We start from the raw sequence: 25,644 nt of genomic DNA, 5'->3' as shown, positions 1-25,644 counted from the left end.
GGCACATATTGGACAGGAGAGTGCCTATTGAGGTTATCTATATGGACTTCCAGAAGGCATTTGATAAGGCTCCGCACAAGAGATTATTAGCAAAAATAAAAGTGCACAGAATTGGAGGTAAACTTGTTACACGGGTTGCTAATTGGTTGGGAGATAGGAGAAAGCGAGTAGGGATAAAGGGAATGTACTCTGATTGGCACAATGTGACAAGTGGTGTTCCCCAGGGATCTGTATTGGGGCCTCAGCTTTTGACCATATATATCAATGACTTGGATGGAGGAATGGAGAGTTGTTTATCCAAGTTTGCAGTTGACCCCAAGTTAGGAGGCACAGTAAATTGTGTGGATGAAAGTAGGAAGTTGCACAGGGACAGAGACAGATTAAGTGAGTGGGCAAAGCTGTGGCAGCTAGAGTTCAATGTGGGGAAGTGTGAGGTCATCCACATGTGATCCAAGAATGACAAATGAAAATATTTTTTAAATGGTGAGAGACTAGGAACTGTGGAGGAGCAGTGGGATCTCGGTGTCCAGGTACGCAAATCACTAAAAGCTAGTGGACAGGAACAAAAAGTAATCAAAAAGCCTAATGGAATGTTGGCCTTTATCTCAAGGAGGCTGGAACACAAATGGGAGGAGGTTATGTTTCAGTTGTATGGAGCCTTAGTCAGACCCATCTATGTTCCTAGACCTAAGTATTGCATTCAGTTTTGGGCACTGAACATCAGGAAGGAGATATTGGCCTTGGAGAAGAGGGTACAGTGCAGATTCACCAGAATAATACTGTGGCTTAAAGGGTCAAATTATGAAGACAGGTTGCATATACCTGGCTTGTATTAGTGAGTTTAGAAGTTTGAGGGGTGATCTATTTGATGTGTTTAAATGATAAAGGGATTTGATAGGGTAGATACAGAGAAACTATTTCCTCTAGTGGGGGAAACCAGAACAAGGGACACAGTCTTAAAATTAGAGCTAGGCCATTTAGGAGTGAAATCAGAAAATGCTTTTTCACACAAAGGATAGTGGAACTCTGGAACTCTCTCCGTCAAAAGGCTGTGGATACCGAGTCAATTGAAATTTTCAAGACGGAGATCGATAGGTTTCTATTAGGTATCATGGGATATGGATCAACAGTGGGTAAATTAAGCTGAAGTAGGGATCAGCATCATCTGATTGAATGGCGGTGGAACAAGCCCGATGGGCTGAATGGCCTATTCCTGTTCATATGTTCCTACACCAATACTTCAACATTGCAATGTCATAACACCCCAACATCACAATACCCCAATAGATCCACATGCTCTGGTCTTCAACCAGGTATAATGTGAGCATTCAATCCATACATACCAAGGACTTCCTGAACCATATATGTATTCCCTGAGGTGCAAAGATCAGCTGGAGTGTGGTGTTTATTCCCTACAACTTGCAGCAACAGCTAACAGTAACTGACCAGCAACAAAGAATCCAATAAATAAACAATCATGGATGAAAAAGACATAAGGGGTGATTTTAGACGTCCGTGCTGTAGGCAGGGAGCCTAACCCACTGGAAATTAGGACCCACACTGAGCAAAATATTGAGGCCATTAAGGTTGGAAAATCGTGGACAATACACGCCAAAATTTCTGATATGCATTGCTAGCAGGCCAGGCACCCCACTGGCAGTGCAGACTCATAAATTTACCCCTTTATTCTCAACACTGAGGTAAGTTATCTTATCCAGACCCACAACCATATCAGTTCACTCGTGTAATGACACTGAATAGTATTTTACACGGTTTAACAAAAGTGTGCACGTGATTGAGATGGAAGTGGAGCGGGCAGTCTGAAGCTGGAGTCTGGCAGTACTCAAAGTGGGGACTGATGCCCTGTTCGAATTTGGGGCAAGAGGGCCTCACACCACTGGCAAGGCTGGCACCATCAAGGGGTTAGGGTTCTGGAGCTAAAGGGGTGCTGTTGACTGGCAGCACTGGAGGTGTCTGCAGTTTGGCAGCAGTTGGGAAGGACTCTGAGGGGGAACTGGAGCCTTGTGGTCTCTCTCCTCTTTTGTGCCGTGCTGGCTGAGCGGGAAAACTACTCAAAAAAATAAAGCCTGGGCTTTTTTGCATCTATTAATTTCAACAGCGGAGTTTTCAGACATAAATAAAGTCAGGCTATATTGTTCAAATTTTCTTTCTGGTAACTATTAAATCAAAGTCAGATAAGTATTGCAGGTTTGTTCAGTGTAGCTGGACACCCAGTTCTAAACAATCTCCATTCCAATTATGATCCAAAATATTCCAAAAGAGCCCCCCAAGCAGGATCCATGTTAGGAAGTTACCCACTGGCTGCTGGGAGGCTGAACAATGCCTGCTACTCCATTTCACTACAGTAATTTAACCTAACCCAACTGGTGGGTAACTGATGTGATCAGATCGTCCACCTGTTTTTACTTTCCACAATGGAAAGTGAAATCGGGGGGCAGGTAAAATGGGCAGATGATCTGATCGCTTCAGGTTCCCGCTGGGCAGATTAGGTTAAACTTACCCACCCCGTACATAAACAAACTGCCAACTTCTTCTTTCTCCCTTTCCACAGTGAAGAGTGAGTTCATTTCATCAGGCACAAAATAGCAACTTCCTAATCGTAAAAGGCTGTGAGTGCATGTTACGAACTATGGTTGAGCCCACTCAGAACCTGGGAGAGATTGACAGGAAAGCCCAGCTGAACAATGCCAACTTTTGGGAATGAGTGGAACTCTAGCTCCAGGCCCTACAAGGGAGGTAGGCCTGTGTTGGGGAAAGTTGTTTCAGGAATTTCTAAGATAAAGTAGGTACGTTTAGTGACTTCTGTAAGATGAAGTCCAAAACGTTTTCAAAAAAATATTCTGACTTTTATGTACATCAATTTTGTTGTGCACTTGTGATACCAATTGTATATTATTTGACAGAATTAGTGAGTGAATTGAATTGTCTTTAATGGAGGTACAGCGAATGCTCAGAAAACGATGGGTAGCGTGCACCTGAATTTCTGATATGTACGGCCAGTGGCAGCCAAAGATTCACCGTCACAAAGTGGTAAAATTACCCCAGTGAAGCCAGGGATAATTTCATGGAGCATATTTTCGTCTTTACCACTTGGGTGCTAATCTGGTGGAGTGGATCGTCCGACTGTTGTAGAACCTACCTGATTTTCATTCCCGTTATATTAACTGTGTGTAATTCAGCTCCACATATGACTGGGGTCAGTGGCCATTCCAATACAGAACAAAGCAAAAGAACGCTATTTATAAATGTTTTTAACAAGGAGCCTGACAGTAAGACCCTTCAGATTAAAACCTACCTTTTTGGTCTGAACCTTTATCTTTAGAAATTCAGCCTCGCGACTGAGGACATGCCAAGGAGCATGAACCCTGACAAAACCAGTGCCTTGGGCTTTAGTCTGTAAAATAAAGCAAATTTGTTTTAGAAAAATCTAATTGCTGTTTTTCCAAGTTACAGTGTTTTTAAATGTTAGGAACATGACAGAAGTCAAGACTGTGAAAAGGTCATTCAGACCATCAAACCTCCATTACACTAACTCTCCCACAAAGCCCACCCTTGTAGTTCCCAAAGCCACCCATCGAAACCCACCCCTCTTGTACCCTAACTTTACCATCACAGCTCAAAACTGTAGTACCTTAACTCCTCCATAAAAGACCATTCCTCTAGTATCATAACTCACCCAAAACTGAACTCTCTAGTACTCGAGCTTAAACTTCTAGCACCTTAACTATCCCATCATAGCTCAAATCTCTAGTACCTCAATGGGATGAAAATTGGATAAGTTCTTTAGCATCAGGAGGGAAATAAGAAAGTGGTCTAAGAAAGCTACTTCGAAGATGGAGATGGAGATTTAAGATGCATTGAAGACTCGTGTAATCTTGAGGACAAGGGGCGGCCACACATGTAGTTGCAGGAGTTGATGTGGAGGATGAGGTTGAGGGATTCAAGAAAGACAAGAAAGTAGAGGAGGGTGAGCTTAGCAGCAGAAATCACTGACGATAAAGAGTTGCTCCGTGCAAAGACTGACGGTGGACAGGAGTTAGGAGATTTCAGTGAGGAAAACATCTGGAAACTTAGGGGAAACATCAATGATGAGGATTTTGAAGGAGAGGTGCGTTGGGTGGAAAGTGTGAGGTGTCCATAAAGAGCTGAAAGTGTAGGGGTAAAGCCAAGGTGGAATTTGGAAATGATACCCACACCACCACCACCTGGTTTAGGTGTGGGATATGATAATAGGAGAAACCACGGGTGTGTAGGAAAACATAGCCATGGGCAAGGCAAATCTCTGTAAGGCTGAGGGTATTGATGAACTCCTCCACAATATGGTTGGGAAATAAAAAGGATTAATTAATGAAGGAAGGGACATTTTCAAGGGCAACATCAAGGGAGGGTTGGCAACTGTGATTTCTCTGAATGGGACAAAGGAGGTGCCAAAAGAGCCTTACAGGCAAATTTGAAAATGGAGGAGGTAACCCAACAACCACAGCAACAGCTTGCATTTATATAGCACCTTTAACATAGTAAAATGTCCCAAGGCGCTTCACAGGAGCATTATCAAACAAAATTTGAAACTGAGCCACATAAAGAGATATTAGGACAGCTTGGTCAAAGCGGAATGAGAGAGGCAGAGAAAGAATGATAGGACAGTTTGGGTAACTGCTGGAGCAAAACCAGCAATGTTGGAGGCTACCAAGCTGGAATTCAGTGGGCACAGCTGGGAGGGGCAGAAACCTGGGGCACAAAGGGGGGGGAAGAGAGAGAGAGAGAAAGAGAGAGTTCAGAGGTGGCAAAATAGCAGATTGTGCTGAGATGAAATTTGGAGTGGAAAGGGAATTGGAGAAAGGATAAGTGGTGGTAGCAGAAAAGAAACAGGGCAAGACATGGAGGAGTAAATTAGGGAGGTGGGGAGCTTGGGTCTGGGGCAGCAGCCATTTTGCACATACAACAGAACAGAAGCAAAAACAACCAAATCAAAATATATTAGAATAAAAATGGAAAAAGAAGAAAAACAAAACAACAGCAGGGGACAATAATTAACACTGAGAGATACTGGGTACAAGGAAGTGACGCAGTATTCAAGAGTGAAAAAAATGTCTTGGTAAAAATTTGCTAGAAAGTTGACAAAGAGTTTACTTGGAAAGGCAAAGGGATGGACCTCAGAAGATTAGAGTCTGAAGAGTATCCAGTCAGCCGATAGTCAAGAAGATGACAAGAGAAGCTGAAAACTGGAAATGCCAGAGAATCTTAGGCTGGTAAGGGAATCCACGGCTGACGTGAAGACATTGGTCCAGTCTGATTAGGGGGTGAGTGATCTGAGTTAAGTAGACTGAAGGTCAGATGTTGTCTGTTGGTCGGAGGTGTGGGGCTTCCTGATGTCATCAGCCTTCCTGTAGCATTCAAGCTACTTTGTGGTAGGAAGAGAAGACTGGCAAACAAAAGCAAAGCCCAACAATTGTTTTTTTAGGAGAGATAGTCTATCAATCCTTTTGTTAATCAGACAAATGAAAACAAAGTGCTGAGAGCAAGTGTCTGTTGAATTAGAACAAACAAAGGCCGTAGAGTGAAAGCTACAGAGAAAGCATGAGTCATTTAATGTTGGTGAGAAGTCAACATGACAGCTCACTATGCCAAACGTCTCAAATAGTGGCCGCCATGTATTATGGGCCCTCTGGATTTCACTTTCTTTGGCCATTCTGAATACAGAGAGAGATATAAAGAGAGAGACACAAACAGACAGAATTGATGTCAGCTGGGGTTTTTGGTGGCAGGTTTTTATGTGGTTCTTTGGCATGATAAAATTATATCCGGAGATTAGAATAATCCGTCCCAATTATAAGGACCTCTTCCCACCTAGGCAGTCTGTGTAATGTATTTTCCCAGTTATTGACTCCCAACAGAGTTCATTCCCCTAAGCAGAATATAACACATGTTGATGTACACTTACCTAACAGTACACATAATACCTTCATTCTGAGGCTGCCAAACATGCCATTGCTCTTTGAAGGAGAAGAAAGGATGGGTGACTGGTTTCTCAAAGATATGGGCTATGTAGTACAACCATTGTCAGTTACACCTCTGCACAACTCCCATGTCCCAGCAGAGAACAGATACAACAATGCACACGTGCAAACCAGTTGCCTCATTATAACAGACATTGGGTTGCTATAGCAACACTTGAGATGCTTGGACCATTCGGGAGGGAGGGAGGAGCTTACAGTATGCCTAAGAAGGTCAGAGAAATTTTGCTGCAAAATATTTCTATGGACAGAGACTTCACCACACAAGGAGTAGCTGCAAGGCATGGAAATCAGGGGGATGATGCTGTGTATCAAGCAGGAAGATTGCTGGGTGAGCAAATAATTGCCCAGTTCTTCCAGTCAGTTCTGCAATTGAATTAAATACCCAATTGCAGACAACGACTTAGGTAATTTTGTGAGTTTCCCCTGCTGGCACAGAGCCTGGTTAGATATTAGTGCAGGTTAGAGATAAAGCTGTAACACCACAGCACTGATTTTCTGACCATGCCCACTGCTAGCAAATCTTTGCATTGGCAGCGAAGCCTCATAAAATGAACCCATATACATTCTGTTACCTTTACATTTGCACATTTGACTCTTTTCTACATGATAAATTCATCGACTGCAAGATATAGTAAAAGCAAATGCATTTCAGTGGGCACGCTGTAGATGTTTAGTGCATTTTATGGATGAATGTTTCCCTTCTGCACTGAGAGCTTCTCTGTGCTGCTCTATTACTTGCATGTTCCCTTAGTTGACAGAGTAGTAATGGTGATGTCTGCTCATCCAGCTGGTGAGGTGATGAAACTGCATCAGTGCCATAGAATCATACAGGTTTACGGCACAGGAGGAGTCCTTAAAGAAATATTTTGCCAGTTTTTCAATACATCTATTTAACACTATGACATTCTGGATACTGACTTTTTGCTGATCAGCATTAGACTTACTGCCCTAGCCCTAAGCTTTAAATTTCCAAAAATAGCATTCTTTAGTGACTTAAACAGCCAAACGTTGTCACAGAACAAACTTGTAGAGCAAATTATATGCAATATAAAATTAGCATCATGTTAAAGTTCTTTATTAGCTTTGTGTCACTGCTCATACGAATTAGAATCATTGAGCCTAATATATATATAATTAATATTTTTCCAGTGAAATAACCAGATGATCAACTCAAATCCCAGAATGAATCATCTCGTCTCAGGGAAGCTTTGTTACTATGTTCCTCATATTCTTCTATAGCTATGTAGGCAGCTACGTGTTAATTCTTCAAATCAGTGGACATAATATCCACTTAGTCATTCTTGCAAGCAAACTTTTGGCCCCATTGCTGATGCAGCTCCTGGCCCCGTATAGATCAGCGGCCACAAATCAATAACCAATGGAGGGTGATTTGGACTTTGGGTGATTGTGTAAAATGAGCGATATTGGATCAGTCACCCGGTATACGTCTCTCTCGATTTTCATTTCCACTGACTTCAATGGAAATTAAAATCGGGAGAGATGTATAATGGGCATCTGATCCGATATCACCCGTTTTACACAATCGCCCAAAGTCCAAATTACCCCCACAGAGTGTTTAGCCTTCAGGTGCTTTTCCATTAATTGTTCAGTTACATACATTGGTCATCTGCTGCTGACCTCATTATAATACAATGGCTTACACAATGTCAATAGCAAGGAATGTAACATTTCAAAAAAAGAAAATTGAAAGAAATGTGTTATTCAAAATATTACAGTGTGTGAGGTGTTTGAAATATTCCTTCACCCTGCCAGTACCAATTCTTACTGTGTCGAGCAGTAATAAAAGTGGGTAATAAAAGTATGGTAATTCAGACCCAGAAGGGTGGAAGGTGTGAGGTGAGGTTCTGTGGAGTGTGGTCATGAGAAGGAGCATTTTGATATCAATAAATTGGTGGATGGGGACCACGTGGAGATTGGGGTCATTCTAATTGACTTCTCGGTTACAGAGTTCCAGGACCCCTATAGGATTGTTGTTGTCAGAAATATTTATGAAATGCTCATAATTTTTCTGCTGAAAGCATAAAGTTGCACTAGAACTGAAGAAAGTATTTGCAGACTTGGGACCCTCATGGAACTTTTGGCTTTAACGATCAATGGAGTGTTGTGACAGGTTGTATATTTAAATTATGTGGAGCATCCTGTTTTTTTTTACAGATATTGTATAGCTATAATCTGATCAGTATTACTAAAAGTCTCTCTCATAACTTTGTCTCCCAGCTCTCTCCCAGCAGCTGTCTGTGACCTTGCTGTTTCCTCTTCATGTCCCAGTCCCTGTGTCTCAGGAAGAGTTCAGCTTCTGACTCAGTTTCCTCCTCAACTCCCAGACCTATCTGAAGAGTGAAATTGTGAAGGATACAGCAGGCTGTCACAACATTGGGAGAATACAGGTGGGATGCCCTGGATCTGTCTTGGCATCTGAAACCTCCCTTCTGCATGCCAATAGCCTGTTCTATTTTAATTTGAGTCACTTCAGCACTCAAATTAATACTACCGTGGCTTCTAATACCATTGAGAAAGACCACCAGTGAGGCAGAGCATTCCTCTGCCTCACTGGTGGTCTTTCTCAATGGTATTAGAAGCCACGGTAGTATTGGATACACCTCGTTTCCAAAAAGTCAATCAGCCTTGTTCTTGATTCTGAAAGAGCACGGGGACACTGAACTGCCAAAGGATGAATGAATCATGGCAGCTTCCTACACTGGGCATTGATGTGGAGAAACCTGTGCACACTAATTGGACACTAAGGGAGTAAAGTCCATTTTGGTTGACATAATGGTGTGGGTTGACAGTAGTAGGGGCTCCTATGGCCAAATGAGTGCAACCTGTAGCTCCAAGTACTCATGGAAACCCAGCGATCTGGTGAAAATTAATGGTCTGCTAATTCAATTGGCTTCCTCCTATGTCAGATGTGATGAACTGGGCTGCTTGGTGAACAGGGCATTAATTATTTGCTTTATACAAGAATGCACAGCAAGCTGACTGAACTGGCTGAAGTCACCTGGTTCTCCTTGGAATGACCCAGTGGTGAGGAAATTAATTGCAGTAGTGACTTTCTGAGCCACAGTAAATGCTGTCCTGATTCTTCAAGAAGTTTGCATGTCTCCCTTGCAGAATGATGCAAAACACTTCCAAGGCTCCAGGAGTGAACCGTAGCCTAGTAACACATAAGTCCAGGGTCTTCTGGGTCTATACACACTGGTAGCTGGGTGTCTGTGAGAGGGTCTGGATCTTCTGCGGTGCTACCTTACAAGCCTTGCCTCCTAGCTTATCTGCTGTTCCTCCTCTTCCTTTCATGAGGAGGGAACACCCATTGGGAAACCCATACTCCAGCTTAACTGTATATTTTAGGGAAATTTCCTGAACAAAAATAATTTCAAGAGAGCCTTCCAAATGAAAGTAGGAGCCTCCAAAATAAGGAGCAAAAATAAAATTGACGAAAGACCAATTCAAAATAACGTTATTAATCTCTGTCTAGCAGTATAATGTAACACAGTAATCCTAGTCCAGGTTACCCAGTTTTATAGTAACATAAGTTAGACAAGTGGATCCTAGGGTGGAAACCATGGAATTTAGGACTTATGATTTTATCCTAGCCTAAACCCATCAGACCTGTCCTCCAGAACTAGCCGTGCCCCTAGCTGGTACAACTACAACACTGGCATCTACCCGACAATTTGGAAAATTGCCCAGGTATGTCCTGTCCACTAAAAGCAGGACCAATCCAACCTGGCCAATTATTGCCCCATCAGACAATGCCTAATCATCAGCAAAGTGATTGAAGGAGTTGTCAACAGTGCTATCAAGCAGCACTTACTCACCAATAACCTGCTCACCAATGCTCAGTTTAGGTTCCACCAGGGCCACTCAGCTCCAGACTCATTATAGCTTTTGCCCAAACATGAACACAGATCTGAATTCCAGAGGTGAGGTGAGAGTGACTGTCCTTGACATCAAGGTAGCAATCAACAAGTGTGGCATGAAGGAGCCCTAGTAAAACTGAAGTCAATGGGGATCAGGGGGAAAACTCTCCAGTGGCTGGAGTCATACCTGGCACAAAGGAAGATGGTTATCATTACTGGAGGCCAATCATCTCAGCCCATGGACATCGCTGCAGGGGTTCCTCAAGGCAGTGTCCGAGCCCCAATTATCTTCAGCTGCTTCATTGATGACATTCCCTCCATTATAGAGTCAGAAATGGGGCTGTTCGCTAATAATTGCACAGTGTTCAGCTCCATTCGCAATTCCTCAGATAACGAAGCAGTCCATGTCCGCATGCAGCAGCAAGATCTGGACAACATCCAGGCTTGGGCTAATAAGTAGCTAATTCGCACCACACAAGTCTCAGGCAATGACGATCTCCAACAAGAGAGAGCCTAATCACCTCGCCTTGACAATTAATGGCATTACCATCGCTGATTCCCCACCATCAACAGCATGGGGGGGTCACCATTGACCAGAAACTCAACTGGACCAGCCACGTAAATGCCATGGCTACTAGAGCAGGTCAGAGGCTGGGTATTCTGTGGCGAGTGAATCCTCCTGAGTCCCCAAAGCTTCTCCACCACTTACAAGGCAAAGTCAGGAGAGTGATGGAATACTCTCCACTTGCCTGGATGGGTGCAGCTGCAACAACACTCAAGAAGCTCAACACCATCCAGGACAAAGAAGTCCATTTGATCAGCACCCGATCCATGAACTTAAACATCCATTTCCTCCACCACTGGTGTACCGTGGCTGCAGTGTGTACAACATGCAGGGTGCATTGCCACAACTCGCCAAGGCTTCTTTGGCAGCATCTCCCAAACCTATGATCTCCACCACCTAGAATAACAAGGGCAGCAGTTGCATGGGAACACCACCACCTCCAGGTTCCCCTCCAAGTCACACACCATCCTGACTTAGACATATATCACTGTTCCTTCATTGTTGCTGGATCAAAATCCTGGAGCTCCCCACCTAACATCACTGTGGGAGTACTTTCACCACACGGACTGCAGTGGTTCTAGATGAAGATCCACCACCACCTTCTCAAGGGCAATTAGGGGTTGGCAATAGATGCTGGCCTCGCCACCGACAGCCACATCCCGAAGAATGAAAAAAAATTTGTGTGCATGCACCTTAGCTAGGGCACGCACTTCATACACCCTCGCTAATCTCCAGTGAAATTTAAGGCAGAATTTAACTGGGGTGTAAAACTGGCATATCTTCTCTCCTCCCCAAATTCTGACCCCCCTCCATCAGACGGATCCGCTGGGTTTACAAGAGGCAGCATGTGTATAACAATAGGAGGGAGCAGAGGGTAGAACTTCGGGACATGTCAGGGATGACTATGCAGATGTGAAAGGAGGAGCCGTTGCAGGAGATTCCCCCTTAACACCTCACAAGCTGAGCTACTTAGGACTGCCTAATGCCGAATGTGACATTAAAAATAATGATATTTCCACACACTAAACAAAACATGCACATCAATTATGGACTGTTTGTTTTTTTAATATCATTGTTGCTGAGCAAGCTGGGCTTCAACAATTCCTCAGAAAAATTAGTTTATGCGCATTAAAGTATCTTCTTTATGGAACACAAAAATGTCTATAAGTAAGAGGACATACGGAACTATCTAGAAGTTTTATTTTAAACTGCTAATGTTATAATAGGCTTGTCATCAGAGATTGAAGCCCATGGAATAAAAGGGGTAGTAGCAGCATGGATACAAAATTGGCTAAGTAACAGGATGCAGAGAGTAGTGGTGAACGGTTGTTTTTCGGATTGAAGGGAGGTATACAGTGGTGTTCCCCAGGGGTCGGTACTAGGACCACTGCTTCTCTTGATATATATTAATGTCTTGGACTTGGGTGTACAGGGCACAATTTCCAAATCTGCAGATGATACAAAAGTTGGAAGTGTAGTGAACAGTGAGGAAGATAGTGATAGAATTCAAGAGGATATAGACAGGTTGGTGGCATGGGCGGACATGTGAGAGATGAAATTAAAGCAGAAAAATGCGAGTTGATACATTTCGGTAGGAAGAACGAGGAGAGGCAATATAACTAAAGGGCATAATTCCAAGAGGGGTACAGGAACAGAGATCTAGGGGTATACGTGCACAAATTGTTGAAAGTGGCAGGGCAGGTTGAGAAAGCAGTAACGGGATCCTGGGCTTTATAAATCGAGGCACAGAGTACAAAAGCAAGGAAGTCATGATGAACCTTTATAAAACACTGGTTCGACCACAACTGGAGTATTGTGTCCAGTTCTGGGCACCGCACTTTAGGAAAGATGTGAAGGCCTTAGAGAGGGTGCAGAAAAGATTTACTAGAATGATTCCAGGGATAGTGGAGAAGCTGGGGTTGTTCTTCTTGGAACAGAGAAGACTGAGCGGAGATTTGATAGAAATATTTAAAAATCATGAAGGGTCTAGACAGAATAGATAGAGAGAAACTGTTCCCATTGGCGGAAGGGTCAAGAACCAGAGGACATAGATTTTAGGTGATTGGCAAAAGAACCAAAGGTAACATGAGGAAAAATTTTTTTACACAGAGAGTGATTAAGATCTGGAATGCACTGCCAGGGGTATGATTCTATGTGAGCCCAAGTATAAAGTTCAGTAATGTACTGTATGAAAATGCTTCTCGTTATTTGTTGACACAGAGCTAATAAGTATCTTTAGCTGCTGTCAGAGATGAGACAGAAAAGAGTGTCCTCATGGAGTCTACTCATTAACTCAGAGTGTATATATATTAATGGCATGTAACAGCTGGTGGTTACTTAGTAGCGGATAAAGCTAACTAAATACAACCACATTGCACAATCCAGTTTCAGCAGGGTTTATTCTTCGTGGAATTGATAATAGCCGAAAAAATGATGAGCAACGTTCAACCAGACCAGCTAGAGGCTGCATCAAATGGAGGCAAAAATCACTTCCCCAAGGCTGCATGGAAATTTTGGAACGTGTGCTAATATGTATTGTTCTCACATGCTTCCCAGTAACTGGTTATGCAGCAACATTAGCCAGAGCAGGTTGCACATCCCAGGCCCCGAAAACCTGCAGGGGCCTTTTGCTGGTGTCAGTGATGACATGTGCCCATCGACAGCCACTACCATTGACCCCGTTGAAGTTTACAAGGTGGGTGGGGGGCCAGGAGAAGCGGTCCTTTCGCCCTTGGAGGTGGGGGGTGATTGTGGCGCGCCCTATCAGAGGAGGCTACATACGGTGATGTAATTGGCTAGCCACTAAGTCCATCAGACGTGATCATAATAATGGGATTGAGCTATACCTGGAATAAAGTGTTTTTTTCCTCCTCCCAGAGCACTGTAATCATACTACCTGATATCATATACATCCCAGGGAACACACTGTATTACCACTCTTCTTATCCCCAGTTGTCAATCTATTGCCCCAATGCTTCGTTTCATTTTAATTAACAAAAAAGTATTGTGCTACCGATCCCCTCAAAGGGTCATGGGCGCAAATTGTATAGACCAGGAAGGTCTCTGGTTTGGTCCCTTGTACGATTCCACTAAGTTAGTCAAGTTCAGCTATGGTAGCAGAGGAGTGCCACAAATTGTCTCACAAATTTTTAGAGTAAGGGGGAAACATTCTGTGTTACGGTAAGGGGGGGAACATTCTGAGTTAGGACAAGGGGGAAACATACTGGGTTAGGATAAGGGGAGAAACATTCTGGGTTAGGATAAGGGGAGAAACATTCTGGGTTAGGATAAGGGGAGAAACATTCTGGGTTAGGGTAAGGGGGGAAACATTCTGGGTTAGGATAAGGGGGAAACATTCTGGGTTAGGATAAGGGGAGAAAAATTCGGGGTTAGGACAAGGGGGAAACATTCTGGGTTAGGATAAGGGGAGAAAAATTCTGGGTTAGGACAAGGGGGAAACATTCTGGGTTAGGGTAAGGGGGGAAACATTCTGGGTTAGGATAAGGGTAGAAACATTCTGGGTTAGGACAAGGGGGAAACATTCTGGGTTAGGACAAGGGGGAAACATTCTGGGTTAGAATAAGGGGGAAACATTCTGGGTTAGGGTAAGGGGAGAAAAAATCTGGGTTGGGATAAGGGGAGAAACATTCTGGGTTAGGATAAGGGGGGAAACATTCTGGATTAGGATAAGGGGGGAAACATTCTGGGTTAGGATAAGGGGGAAACATTCTGGGTTAGAATAAGGGGGAAACATTCTGGGTTAGGATAAGGGGGAAACATTCTGGATTAGGATAAGGGGGAAACATTCTGGGTTAGAATAAGGGGGAAACATTCTGGGTTAGGATAAGGGGAGAAACATTCTGGGTTGGGATAAGGGGAGAAACATTCTGGGTTAGGATAAGGGGGGAAACATTCTGGGTTAGGATAAGGGGGAAACATTCTGCGTTAGGGTAAGGGGGAAACATTCTGGGTTAGGATAAGGGGAGAAAAATTCTGGGTTAGGACAAGGGGGAAACATTCTGGGTTAGGATAAGGGGGAAACATTCTGGGTTAGGATAAGGGGGAAACATTCTGGGTTAGAATAAGGGGGAAACATTCTGGGTTAGGATAAGGGGGAAACATTCTGGATTAGGATAAGGGGGAAACATTCTGTGTTAGAATAAGGGGGAAACATTCTGGGTTAGGATAAGGGGAGAAACATTCTGGGTTGGGATAAGGGGAGAAACATTCTGGGTTAGGACAAGGGGGAAACATTCTGGGTTAGGGTAAGGGGAGAAAAATTCTGGGTTAGGATAAGGGGAGAAACATTCTGGGTTAGGATAAGGGGGAAACATTCTGGGTTAGGACAAGGGGGAAACATTCTGGGTTAGGGTAAGGGGAGAAAAATTCTGGGTTAGGATAAGGGGAGAAACATTCTGGGTTAGGACAAGGGGAGAAACATTCTGGGTTAGGGTAAGGGGAGAAAAATTCTGGGTTAGGATAAGGGGAGAAACATTCTGGGTTAGGATAAGGGGGGAAACATTCTGGGTTAGGGTAAGGGGAGAAACATTCTGGGTTAGGACAAGGGGAGAAACATTCTGGGTTAGGATAAGGGGAGAAACATTCTGGGTTAGGACAAGGGGGAAACATTCTGGGTTAGGACAAGGGGGAAACATTCTGGGTTAGGATATGTTAGGTGCCTCTCTCTGTGTTTTTTTTTCTCTGTTTTTTTTTCCCTGTTTGTTTTTTTATTGAATGTGTATTCGGAGGTTCTGCAGGTAACACCTCTCTGTCTGAACACGGTGATTGCCTTGGCAACGGGCAGTTGCAGGGGCAGTCTGTAAACACCATTTATTATTGTTCAATATGTATAAATGCGTAGGCTTCAAGGAGATCTTGAAACATTTGCCTGAGGAAGGAGAAAATCTCCGAAAGCTTGTGAATTTAAAATAAAATTGCTGGACTATAACTTGGTGTTGTAAAATTGTTTACAATTGGGTTAGGATAAGGGGAGAAACATTCTGGGTTAGGATAAGGGGGGAAACATTCTGGGTTAGGGTAAGGGGAGAAACATTCTGGGTTAGGACAAGGGGAGAAACATTCTGGGTTAGGATAAGGGGAGAAACATTCTGGGTTAGGATAAGGGGAGAAACATTCTGGGTTAGGACAAGGGGGAAACATTCTGGGTTAGGACAAGGGGGAAACATTCTGGGTTAGGATAAGGGGAGAAACATTCTGGGTTGGGATAAGGGGAGAAACATTCTGGGTTAGGACAAGGGGGAAACATTCTGGGTTAGGGTAAGGGGAGAAAAATTCTGGGTTAGGATAAGGGGAGAAACATTCTGGGTTAGGATAAGGGGGAAACATTCTGGGTTAGGGTAAGGGGGGAAACATTCTGGGTTAAGGGGAGAAACATTCTGGGTTAGGGTAAGGGGGGAAACATTCTGGGTTAGGTTAAGGGGGGAAACCTTCTGGTTTAGGATAAGGGGGGAAACATTCTGGGTTAGGATAAGGGGGAAACATTCTGGGTTAGGATAAGGGGGAAACATTCTGGGTTAGGGTAAGGGGAGAAACATTCTGGGTTAGGGTAAGGGGGGAAACATTCTGGGTTAGGATAAGGGGGAAACATTCTGGGTTATGATAAAGGGGGAAACATTCTGGGTTAGGATAAAGGGGGATACATCCTGGGTTCGGATAAGGGAGAAACATTCTGGTTTATGATAAGGGGAGAAACATTCTGGGTTAGGATAAGGGGAGAAACATTCTGGGTTAGGGTAAGGGGGGATCATCCTGGGTTAGGGTAAGGGGGGATCATCCTGGGTTAGGATAAGGGGGAAACATTCTGGGTTAGGACAGGGAAAAAAAATCATGTTGGGTTCCTGTTCTTCATTACTGTCTAGTTATTTCTACCGGAAAGAGCAAGTGCACAGTTTGCCTGACAACATCAAAAAATGTGAGCCCTGCCCTGAATCAGTGAAAAGCATACTTTATATCAATAAAATATTAAAAACAAAAATAAGTGGCCCTATAAATTCAACGCAACTCGATCAGATTTTATCAAGTCGGTGCAGAAATAATTGAAGGGTAGATTTGCTACTTCTGTAATGCATGTTGGGAGCACATATCAGGTTATTGAGCATGGAGGATAATGCCCATTGCACAGCCTGCCCATTGGAAAATCGGACGCTGTTGTCATGGATGTCCCATTCTCTGCACCCAGTATTCCCATACACCCTCCCGCCTTGTGATGCTCTGCTTCAGGAGCATAAATTATCCCTTACATTTGAAGTTTGATTTTCTGCTCAATAACTGCACTCCAAGGCACGTAGAAATTGATCTTTTCATTAACAAGTATAGTTTGAAGGATGTTCTCCTTCATTATTTGGGAAATTATTTATGATTAACTTTTCTGTGTGTAAAATGGTAAGTAGAAACAGTTTTAAAATTAATAAATGTAAATAAAATGCAACCACATTGCATCAGGTGGTCAAAGGAGATCCAAATTTATTGTTGCAGAATTTTTTTTTGATTATTTTGAAAACTGTGCATGGATATTAATTTACTTCCAAGGCTTTTTTACTTAATTTATTCAAAAATATTCATCAAGCAAATTGAATACAGCAATTACCAAGATCTCTCGATTATTCTGTTTATCACTTCATGTTACAGATGTTTCAAGCAGCCGTTCTCATACAAGGAACTAAATGTCGAGAATTACAGGGGGGCATGAAGCTGGGATTGTTCTCCTTCGAACAGAAAAGGTTAAAGGGAGATTTAATAGACGTGTTCAAAATTATAAGAGGTTTTGGTAAGAGTAAATAAGGAGGATCGGTAACCAGAGGACACAGATTTAAGATAATTGACAAAAGAAGCAGAGGGGAGATTAGGAGAATTTTTTTACTTAGCGAGTTGTTATGATCTGGAATGCACTGCCTGAAAGGGTGGTGGAAGCAAATTCAATGGTTACTTTCAAAAGAGAATTGGATTCATAATTGAAAAAGAAAAAAATCCTATGGGGAGTGGGACTAATTGGACAGTCCTTTCAAAGAGCTGGCACAGACATGATGGGCCAAATGGCCTCCTTCTGTGCTATATGATTCTATGATTCTTTAATCCTATGTTGCAGGTACAGCATATCGTATGTATCACCCTCAAACATTGAGATATGTTTTTATAATCCAAATTAACGAGGAAAAATACCCATGCCTTACCTCTGGAGTGGCAAATGAAAATTAATTGATTCTAGAATATTTTTCAAAGTAAAAGAAAAACTGTAGGATAATGGTTTACCCACTAGCAGCTTTGGAAAGTCAAATGTAGTTTATTCCATTTACTGTAAAATCTGATGGATTAGTTAAATCTTCCTGTGTCTTTTTATCCCTTTTAAATACAAGGGTGGATCTTATAAACCAATGTATTAGATGGTTCATACTGTATACAAGGAGGCTACGCTCAATTTTACTATAAATGAATGGAAACCTGAAATCGGCAGTGAAAAATAAGATCTGACAAAACTCAAATGGGTCAATGCCATCACCAAACAGGGGAGTGGGGAATTTCAGAAAGATGCGTTCAGCATTCCTTCCTATTATCCCACAGTGTAATTTGAAGGCCTTTCTAATTAGTTTCACATTTTATTTTATTTTATGAGCTTTTTGGACTGCAATTGCTTGATGTGTCTTGATGAAAACCTTCCATAATGCTTTCTTGTACTGGAATTCTGGAAAATTGTACAAGCAGAAATTTTTAAACAAAAATCTTAACTTTCAATTAAGCTGAATTGTCCAAGGGCCATTGCACGACCAGTGACACATTGTATAATATCAATTCAATTGCAACAAAAGTAAAATGGTGCTGACTCTACTATAGTCACATAATCTTAAATAAATCTAAAACAGAAATCGCACTATGTATTACAGAAGCTCAGCTGTAGGAAAGATTGCATTAAATGGAATGACATAACTTAACATGCTTTATTTGAAATTTAGCTTGGAATGTTTAGCTTCAAAATGTACAATTAATTATTAGCTGATCCCCTATCGTGTTGCTCACAGGTCAGAAGAGGATGGGTGTGAAAGACCCATAAACTCACAAATGTCACTCATGGCCTTCTCACCCAAGTGAAAGATTGTCTACTCTTCATCATCTTCAATCAGACATTTTGTTATTCTTCAGATGTGAGGTGCCTTAACTATATTTAAATTTAGTGTGCTGAGATCACAAACACTGCTGCTGAGCATTCAATGATACTTCACACTCAAATTATCATTTTTAATTTTCACAAGGATTGAAGTATCATTCCTATAAGCAGTGGAATTAGTAACTGCACTCACAGAATAACTATGAACTGCACATATTCTTACTTAGACACATTCAAATGCACCTCTGTCCACAGAGACTCCTGTAGCCTCAAGTTATAAGAAGGGTGTAGAATTGGGTTTTTATTTAGGAATCATGAAGTAATATGTGAAGCCTTCTCTTCTGTAGAGCACTTTTGTGTCTTAATCAGTTGGCCTAAGGATGCTTTTGTCACAAAGCTGAGATGGTGATTCCATTCTTTGGAGCAACAATTCACTCAACCACAGAATGGTATGGATATAGGTTCGTGCCTGTGAATCCCCACATGATGAGATGTTTGTCTAAGTTGTGTTATCATTCAGAGGTATTGAGTGTTCCTAAAAGCTTCCCCTTGGGAAAAGGAAAAAATGAAGAATTAGCTACCCAGCCTACTGTCATACTCTTGGCCATCCCAAAGGCCATTTAGTGGCAATGGTAGAGACCTAGAGTTCAGCTGTTTGCTTTCTCAGCCAGCAATGCTACATGACGAGGGAAATCAAAGAGAGAGAGGGAAAGGGATGTAAATATAAATACATTTTAAAAGGAAGCACTCAGCAGGACCTCATGAGATGAATTAGTGGTAGGCAGATCTTTCTTTTATTAAAACTATTTATCTTCATTAATGTTATGATGCAATACAAGATAGGCCTTAATCTCAACAACAACATTCATTTACATAGAGCCTTTAACATAGTAAAACATCCCAAGGCGCTTCACAGGAGGGTAATCAGACAACTGACACCCCGCCAAAGAATGATACATTAGGACAGGTAGCCAAAAGCTTGGTCAAAGAAGCATCATCTTTACTTAATTATTTGCAAGCCCTTTAAAATTTACTGCAATGTTTTTCATTGCAAAATCACCACAAAACAATGAGCAATTTATTGTCACAAATTCCTAAAGTTAAAATTTAATGAATTTCAAATTTTAAGACAATTTATTTTCTCACCTCTTTGTCTTTCTCTATCTCCAGTCCACTCTCCATGAGGTTCTTTTCAAACTCCTCTCTGCGAGCTTTCCTTTCTTCCTCCACAGATTCATGAGGGTTGCCAGCATCCAGCACAACGTCTTGCTGACACCCAGGTAGTTGTTCGTGGCCTTTACTCCTGTGGGGAATTGTCCCAGTGCCATTTGGGACAACTGCTCCAGAACACTGAGAAGTGGGCGAAGAAGTGAGCTTTCTGTAGTGATAAACCAATACATAGTCTACCTTTCTCTTCCCATCACTGAAATACAAGCCTTTTTTAGTGTCTCCCTCTTCATTATCGTCAAAGTAGTTGTTAAAAACCTAAGGAAAGACAAATGGCAAAAGATTAATCAATGCATAAAGTTTTCTAAACTGTTATTTCCCAGTTCTTGTTACAATGTTGTATGTTACAAGAATCTGAACAAACTAAAAAATGACAGAATATGGTCTCATTTACATTGCTATGTATTTTACATACTTGTATAATTTTTCCTGCATTGTATTTTAGTAGCCATGATATCTGTTATATAGTTGGGTGAAGCTTTAGATTAGAAACTTAAAATGACAGTTTGACAATCCATAAAGTTTTCCTTCAAGATGAGGGAGGTAAAATTGGACATGAGCGGGGACTCAAAACGAACGGTACTGCATTGGCCGCCCGTTATACGCTCCGCCGGGTATACACTCCGCCCGTTATACGCTCCGCCGGGTATACACTCCGCCCGTTATACGCTCCGCCGGGTATACACTCGGCCCGTTATACGCTCCGACGGGTATACACTCCGCCCGTTATACGCTCCGACGGGTATACACTCCGCCCGTTATACGCTCCGCCGGGTATACACTCCGCCCGTTATACGCTCCGCCGGGTATACACTCCGCCCGGTATTCTATCCCATTGACTTCAATAAAACGGAATATGGGGCGTGTGGTATAACAGGCGGTGCTGCCTGTTTTGCGTCCCCGCCCAAGCTCAATTTCACCCCCAGGGTGCTCTCAAAATTGACTGTAGATATGGTCCAAATATTATTATTGATAAACCTGTTCACAAAGAAAAGCTAAAGACAGAAATGTAACTGGCAGATTTAATACTGACTTACTTAATTTAAATCAACTCAGAGTGGATATCAAATACATTCCCAAAGAACTGATATAACAATATTTAAAGGTCCAAATAAAGATGTGACTGGTCTCATCTGAAATAAACCACTTGTTATAATTAAAGCAGGTATTTTACTGAGATACTCACTGGATGACTAAGAGGAATTGCAAGGTCCATGAGGCGAGTTCAAAATGTTTGTTGAAAAAAAAACTTTAAGGCTGCTGGTACAGAAAGATTTAGCATCTCTTCTTTGGCAAAGAATACACACACAGCTTATTTCCACAAACCTTCAAGTGAATGTAACTGCCATTTTTGAACCGTTGCTGAGGTACAGAAAACAAACTGAAGAGTAAGCACCAAAAGCTATGAGGAGGCAGCCGTTAAAGATTGTTTTGTTCTGGTTTGCAAGCTCTGTGTGGTGCTCAGCTCTAGTTACTGATGAGCCCAGGGAGATGCAAGCTTCCAGTCAGGGTCACCATGACAACCCAGGTAACCAGCCACTATTTCAGTCAGGTTCTCACACACACACACACACACACACTTACCGGTGGGCTTTGTGGCTCCTCCTCACACAGTGAGTCTGAGGTGGTATTGTCCAAAACGCCACTGGCGAAGCTGAAATGCACCCGTGGTAAATATTGTGGAACTGTAAGATATTTTTTAAATTCTGTTGGTCCAGCACTTGTTGCTTCTGTGGGCTCTTGATCTGGATGACGTGAAAGGATTATAGGGGTCCCTGCTGATGAGAGATTACAAATATCTCTTATTATAACCACTGCATTCTCAACGTGCTTTTAAAAATTAACATATTAGAGCACAATGCTTCACATTTTAAATCTATACATCTCACGTAAATTACGTCTTGCATATATTACATGATCAAGCATTTCTTGTAGACTAAAATATTCAAATACGAGCATGTAAATGTTGCCAAAATAAAAACTAATTTTAAATGCAAGTCACTTCTTCAAGGAAGACACCACAAAATGTCACATAGAATCTCCGAATGTTCTAGCACAAAAAAAAGGCCGAGTCTGTGAATTTTCCTCCACATCAGCTACCTTGTCTAAGCCCACTCTCCTGATCACTTCCATGCTCTTTAATGGTTCTCTTTTTCAAACAACTATCCAATGCCCTTTGTAAAGAATTTATGAATTCTACTTCAACGATGGCTTGTGGCAGAGAATCCCATTTATAACTGTCCCCTGTAAAAAGCCACTTCTTGAATCAGAATGCTGTGGATTCACGCCCCCCCTCCAGTGCATACTGAGAGAGTGCTCCACCGTTGGAGGTGCCATCTTTCAGACAAGATGTTAAACAAAGGCCCTGTCTATCATCTCAGGTAGATATCAAAGATCCCATAGCACTATTTGAAAAAGAGCAGGGGAACGCTCCTGGTGTCCTAGCCAACATTTATTCTTCAACCAATGTCACCAAAAATAAAGATTATTATGTCACTGCCCATTAATTTCCTCACCAGCCTCCTTCACAGAAACAGAGGGACCTTGGAGTGCATGTCCACAGATCCCTGAAGGTAGCAGGACAGGTAGATAAGGTGGTTAAAAAGGCAAACGGGATACTTTCCTTTATTAGCAGAGGCATAGAATATAAGAGCAGGGAGTTTATGCTAGAACTGTATAAAACACTAGTTGGGCCATAGCTAGAATACTGCGTAGAGTTTTGGTCACCACATTACTGAAAAGATGTGATTGCACTAGAGAGGGCACAGGGGAGATTTATGAGGATGTTGCCAGGACTCTAAAATTTTAGCTATGAGGAAAGATTGGATAGGCTGGGGTTGTTTTCTTTGGAACTGAGGAGGCTGAGGGGAGATTTAATTGAAGTGTATAAAATTCTGAGGGGCCTTGGTAGAGTGGATAGGAAGGACCTAATTCCCTTAGCAAAGAGGTCAATAACCAGGGGGCATAAATTTAAAGTAATTGGTAGAAAGATTAGAGGGGAGTTGAGAATTCTTTTCACCCAGAGGGTGGTGAGGATCTGGAACTCACTGCCTGAAAGGGTGGTAGAGGCAGAAACCCCATCGCATTTAAAAAGTACCTGGATAGGCACTTGAAGTGCCATAACCTACAAGGCTACGAACCAAGAGCTGGGAAGTGGGATTAGGCTGGATAGCTCTTTTTCAGCTGGCACAGACACGATAGACCGAACGGCCTCCTTCTGTGCTGTAAATTTCTATGATTCTATGAACACCCTATGAGATAATAGGCTCTTCACTATCCCCCCTGTAAGAGTCCCAGATGAAAATCCATCTGGTCGTATCAACCAGCTCAACGCAGCACTGGTTTCCCAGCTTTATTAATTGAAATATTTTCCAAATGAAGGTCAATTTATTACTTCAAGCTTATTCTTCATACTTCAGAAAAGGGCATAATCAACCAGGGCAGCTTTTTCTCATAACTTTATTTTTTATATATTCTCTTTTCATTTCCCTTTTTTTACTACTTTCCTTCCTTCCCCTCCAAGGGTGTGAACTTTTTGCTGGGTTATGGTTCCACCACTGCTGGATTCTCTCCTGTGCCTCATTAAGTGCCCATCATTCATATGTGAGAACTGCCAGCAATTATTCAGCTATTGGGAGGTATTGCTGCAGTTATATAAGGTATTGGTGAGACCGCACCTGGAATACTGCATACAGTTTTGGTGTCCATACTTAAGAAAAGACATACTTGCTCTCGAGGCAGTACAAAGAAGGTTTACTCGGTTAATCCCGGGGATGAGGGGGTGGACATATGAGGAGAGGTTGAGTAGATTGGGACTCTACTCATTGGAGTTCAGAAGAATGAGAGGCGATCTTATTGAAACATATAAGATTGTGAAGGGGCTTGATCGGGTGGATGCGGTAAGGATGTTCCCAAGGATGGGTGAAACTAGAACTAGGGGGCATAATCTTAGAATAAGGGGCTGCTCTTTCAAAACTGAGATGAGGAGAAACTTCTTCACTCAGAGGGTGGTGGGTCTGTGGAATTTGCTGCCCCAGGAAGCTGTGGAAGCTACATCATTAAATAAATTCAAAACAGAAATAGACAGTTTCCTAGAAGTAAAGGGAATTAGGGGTTACGGGGAGCGGGCAGGAAATTTAAATTTGAGGTTCGGATCAGATCAGCCATGATCTTATTGAAAGGCGAAGCAGGCTCAAGGGGCCGATTAGCCTACGCCTGCTCCTATTTCTTATGTTCTTATGTTCTTATTCGACTGCAGAGGGTAACAAAGCAGAGTCTGGTCCTATCTTCCCCTTTCACACACACACACATACACACACTCATACACACACACACTCACACATGTGCATATATATATATATCTATACCTCAAACAATCAGGAGAACCCTGCCCAATATTCTCTTGCCCAATCCAGGGAGGTGAGTGCTCCTACTGCAACCCCTGCTGAAATCAGCTAACTCAGACTGGGGATCAAGCCTGGGTCCTTCCTGCTCCAGGTGGCTCAGTAATATGCAAACTTGGCAAACTGAGACATTAGGGAAGAAACATTGGGATTTTTAGCCTCCTGCTATGGTGCACCACCTGTTGTTTCTGTAGCCTCTTGGTACAGACAATGTAAAAGGATTACAAGGTTATCTGCTTGCTGAGGGATTACAAAGATCTTTTTATAGCCAGCTCATTTGCAACATGCACTTAATAAGAACATATTAGTGCACAATCTTCCTCATTATTAAGTCTATATAAGTTTTACGTGAATTAAGCGTTTTTAATAGATTAAAACAGTAAAAAAAATTTAACTCCGAATAAAAGAATCCAAATGCTGCCGGAATAAAAGTTCTTTTTAAATGGAGGTCACCTTATCAAGGATGACGTTGCATTATGTTCTAATGGCAAGGTAAATAAAAAGGACGACAACATAATCACACTGAGCATTCAATCCAAACTAGTTGAACCTCAAACATAGTGAAATGTTGAAACAAGGATTCTAAATGGAGGGGCAATGGGTAGCACAAGGGGTTTGTGTTTGCTTCCCCTCTCTGACCCGGGTCAGAGTCCAGTCCAGATGGAAGAGATAAAAGTCTATGCCAGCTGTAAAAGGGGGTTCAGGAGTATCAGTCAGTTTGAGTGATATCGGTCAGTTTGAGTGGTTTTTAGTTAGTTTGAGTTGTATCAGTCAATTTAGCAAAATATCAGTTTTTTTTTTAAAACAGTACAAATGCTTAATGATGATACTTTTGTGTCAGAGACTAACTTTGAAAATCAATGTCTTCAGGTTTATTCAAACTCTTCCAAAAATCTATTGTTTATACTAGTACCAAGATTGAACTCAGGACTCCAGTTTTCACCTCTGACGGCTGAGAACTGATCCAGAGGTGTGTCTTCAATAAGTCATGCTGCATCTATATCTCAGGGACGGCAGCAAAAATGGCTCTGAGATGCCAATGAGGTGTCAAGAATGCCCACAGTGCCATGGGATACCAACCCAAGCCATTATAGCACAGCACTGCTGATAGCAAAATTGAATGGGTGTCCCTCGGTGACACTAGATGCCACAGGGCACTGTTTTATCAGGACTGGGCTCTCAACTTGTAAGTAAACCCTAGCAATGCAGTTTTGGGATTTCTGCTACATACAGACCTCTCATCTCTGGGGAAGATCCATGGCTAGAAAATTACAATTACAATTGTGACCTTTGAATAACTGTATGCACTGATGCAATTGTCGGTGTTTCCACTAGTCCTCAAAAATAATTTGTTTACTATAACCTTTTGTCATATCTCATTGTTCCTCCTCATAAATAGGTAGAAAGAAAT

At 42.2% G+C, this 25,644-nt stretch overlaps 1 protein-coding gene across 1 annotated transcript in view; it reads right to left on the bottom strand.

Moving 5' to 3' along the window:
- The window catches only part of ano2b (anoctamin 2b), a 135,145-nt gene that overhangs the window by 95,096 nt on the left and 14,405 nt on the right, over window positions 1-25,644 (bottom strand). Inside the window, exons 3-5 of the mRNA XM_068004575.1 lie at window positions 21,415-21,605; window positions 19,750-20,088; window positions 3,317-3,415 (exon numbers count right to left, since the gene is read on the bottom strand). Of these exons, the coding sequence (XP_067860676.1) occupies window positions 3,317-3,415; window positions 19,750-20,088; window positions 21,415-21,605 (629 nt within the window). The remainder of the gene's footprint in view (window positions 1-3,316; window positions 3,416-19,749; window positions 20,089-21,414; window positions 21,606-25,644) is intronic.

This window comes from Heptranchias perlo, chromosome 24 (genome assembly GCF_035084215.1).
Source record: "Heptranchias perlo isolate sHepPer1 chromosome 24, sHepPer1.hap1, whole genome shotgun sequence".
Classification (NCBI taxonomy): Eukaryota; Metazoa; Chordata; class Chondrichthyes; order Hexanchiformes; family Hexanchidae; genus Heptranchias; species Heptranchias perlo.
This window is presented reverse-complemented; position numbering and strand designations above follow the sequence as displayed.